The sequence below is a fragment of the Hipposideros armiger genome, unplaced genomic scaffold (assembly GCF_001890085.2).
Source record: "Hipposideros armiger isolate ML-2016 unplaced genomic scaffold, ASM189008v1 scaffold_194, whole genome shotgun sequence".
NCBI classification, from domain to species: Eukaryota; Metazoa; Chordata; class Mammalia; order Chiroptera; family Hipposideridae; genus Hipposideros; species Hipposideros armiger.
The window spans coordinates 6,954-9,644 of record NW_017731544.1 but is presented as its reverse complement, the minus strand read 5'-3'; the positions used below and the strand labels follow the sequence as shown (position 1 = coordinate 9,644).

Genomic DNA, 2,691 nt, shown 5'->3' with positions numbered 1-2,691 from the left:
GTAAGGGTGGGACCTTCATAAAAGGAAAAGAAACCAGAGCTCGCTCTCTGCCACGTAAGGACAGATCAAGAAGACCATCATTTGCAAGTCAGCAAGGGGGCTCTCATCAGAAAGAACCCAACCACGCTGGCACCCTGAGCTCAGACTTCCAGCTTCTAGAACTGTGAGAAATAAATTTCTGTTGCTTAAGCCACTCAGTCTATGAGGTTTGTTAGGGCAGCTCTAGCTAAGACACACACCAGATCTCAGTTCTCACTACCTCCTGTGCTACCACTTTGGTCTAAGTCCACATCATTTTTTCTCCTGGTTTATTGTGCCTACTGACTGGTATTCCTGTCTACTGTGGTAGCATCCAGTTTGCATTTTAACTTTCTCCCCCTCCTGACCTAGATTCTCTTCTCCAAACAAAAGCCAGTGATCTCATAAAACATAAGCCATGTCATGTCTTATATATCATCTCATTTCACTTTTTTTAACAATCATAATGCTGCTCAAAATTCTCCAAACATTTTCCATCTATTGGGTTATCGGAAAAGTCATGACATAGTTTTTCTGTTTTTCATTGCAAAAATGCCTCATGACTTTTCCGACAAGCCAATAATTCATAGTAAAATCGAGAATCTTGTCAATAGTCAACAAAACTCAACATGGCCTNCAGGTTTAGAGGCAGGAAGTTTTCCAAATGTAGTTTATATTTCTGACATTATCCCTGGGAAATATTTGCAGGAGCCTTATTTTGTAGGCTAAACATTTTCACAGGAGATTCAGATAAGCTAAACTACACACAGATATTTTAGTCTACTTATTATTGTGCCCTGCACAAAGCACATGTTACATTATGATGTTTTCATATAAAGGAGCTTTATGTTTTTTGTGAAAATATTCAATAAATTGTGGCACAATACGGCTGCTTAAGCATAAAATGAAAGTCAATATGAGCTATGTTGATATGCATAATGTTCTTCATAGGTTAAAAAAATAAAACTTCTCTTGAAGTCAGGTGCTGCTTCTATGTAAGGATTTCGAGTCTCCCAGGTGAACTAAATGCTTATGTTTTGTGGAATTTTCATTCTTATTTATGGTTTAAACCATATTCTGCAGATGTATATTTACGGTTGTGGATAAAAACCTATTTACTCTGTAACTCTTACTGAAATAGAGAACTTAGTGAAGAACCTGATTTTTAACACTTATAATATCACAGTTAACAACGGTGATGGGTCCCCAAATATCACTCATTGTGACTTCCGATACCTTTTGGAATAACAAGGAGCATAAAAAACCAAACTCACAAGTTAAATACATATCACTGGTTGCTCTCCACACTTTATTAATGTTGGCATCACAGCTGGGTTGTGGTCTAGCTCTGTTGTTCTATGGCCTGGCGTTCTAGAGCTGAGAGAGGCCTGAGAGGTTGCCAAGTCCTTCCTCAGCGCCTGGGGGCAGCCCAGCGAGAGCTCCAAGTCTGGGGTCAGACCTGAGCTTCCACTGGCTTCACCATTCACTAGAGGCAGCCGCTCCGGCAAAGGACTTAACATCTCTGCATCTCAGGTCCTCAGCCCTGGTACTTCCTGTGTAGAGCTGTTGCCAGGAATTAATGTCTGGAAATTGTTCTATGAAATTTTACAAATAACATAAAAATCTTCTTTGTACAGATAAAAAAAATGAGACCTGGAGCGGTTAAGACAAGGTTGTCGGTGTATGCAGTCTATGCAACCAGCTTCCCAAAACACTTGTCCATACATCAACAAATTAGTCAATTTGATCTTCAAAGTATAGTAGGTACTGCAGGTGTAAAGATGAATATGACACAATCTTGGAAATTATTTTTTGGGGGAAGATTATGCATACAGTGTAAGGATTTAAGTAATTAAAAACAAAGGATAGTTTGGTAAGTTTTATAGATATTAACCACAATTAAGTCAGAAGAGAAAGTTATTCATTGGGACAGAGTGTCTGGTATGACATGTCATATAACCTGTCCTACTTTCTATAAGGCTTGAATAGGTATAGCAAAATAAAATCTATTTGTCTGATGTGAAGGATCTATCCAAATATACAATCTTGAAAAAACTGATTACATGCATTTTCTACCCAATGCATGATACAATATCAAGCTCTATTTAAAAGAAACAAGAAGACATGTATTGGCACTATTTTTCTGTTTTTACAGAGTTTGATATTTGTTAGCTAATTGTTCAAATCATTTGGGCTTCTTTGTAGTGCTCTGTCACCTGCGGCTCTGGACGTCAGCACAGGGATGTGTACTGCAGGCTGAGAGGTGTTGGTCGGGTGGCTGAAGAAATGTGTGACCAGTCCACCCGGCCGTATTTTCAGAGGCAATGCTGGCGTCAGGACTGCACACAGTACCAGTGGGCGGCCGGAGAGTGGCTGGATGTGAGTATTGACGAGTAAACTTTCAAAGACACTGCCCAAAGGCATGTTTTACTCATTTCGTCATTGCATTTCTAGTGTTCGACATCATGTAAGAAAAAAGAGACACATCGGCAAGTGAGGTGCCTTGATGCTCAAAACATTCAAGTGAATGAAAGTTTCTGTGATCCTTCCACCAGACCTCTTTCAACCAGGAAATGCAGGAACCCTCCCTGCAAGTATATTGTGGTGACAGCAGACTCATCTCAGGTAAAGCAAAGACAGGAATTTAAGAATTTCTGTTCCTGGAAAACACTC

The 2,691-nt window shown here is 39.7% G+C and overlaps 1 protein-coding gene across 1 annotated transcript in view; it reads left to right on the top strand.

Annotated features, from left to right (window-relative positions):
- Positions 1 to 2,691, top strand: part of ADAMTS20 (ADAM metallopeptidase with thrombospondin type 1 motif 20) — a gene marked incomplete at its 3' end in the record, with an annotated part of 154,610 nt that overhangs the window by 148,052 nt on the left and 3,867 nt on the right. The window contains exons 28-29 of the mRNA XM_019653064.1: positions 2,224 to 2,397; positions 2,473 to 2,643. Of these exons, the coding sequence (XP_019508609.1) occupies positions 2,224 to 2,397; positions 2,473 to 2,643 (345 nt within the window). The remainder of the gene's footprint in view (positions 1 to 2,223; positions 2,398 to 2,472; positions 2,644 to 2,691) is intronic.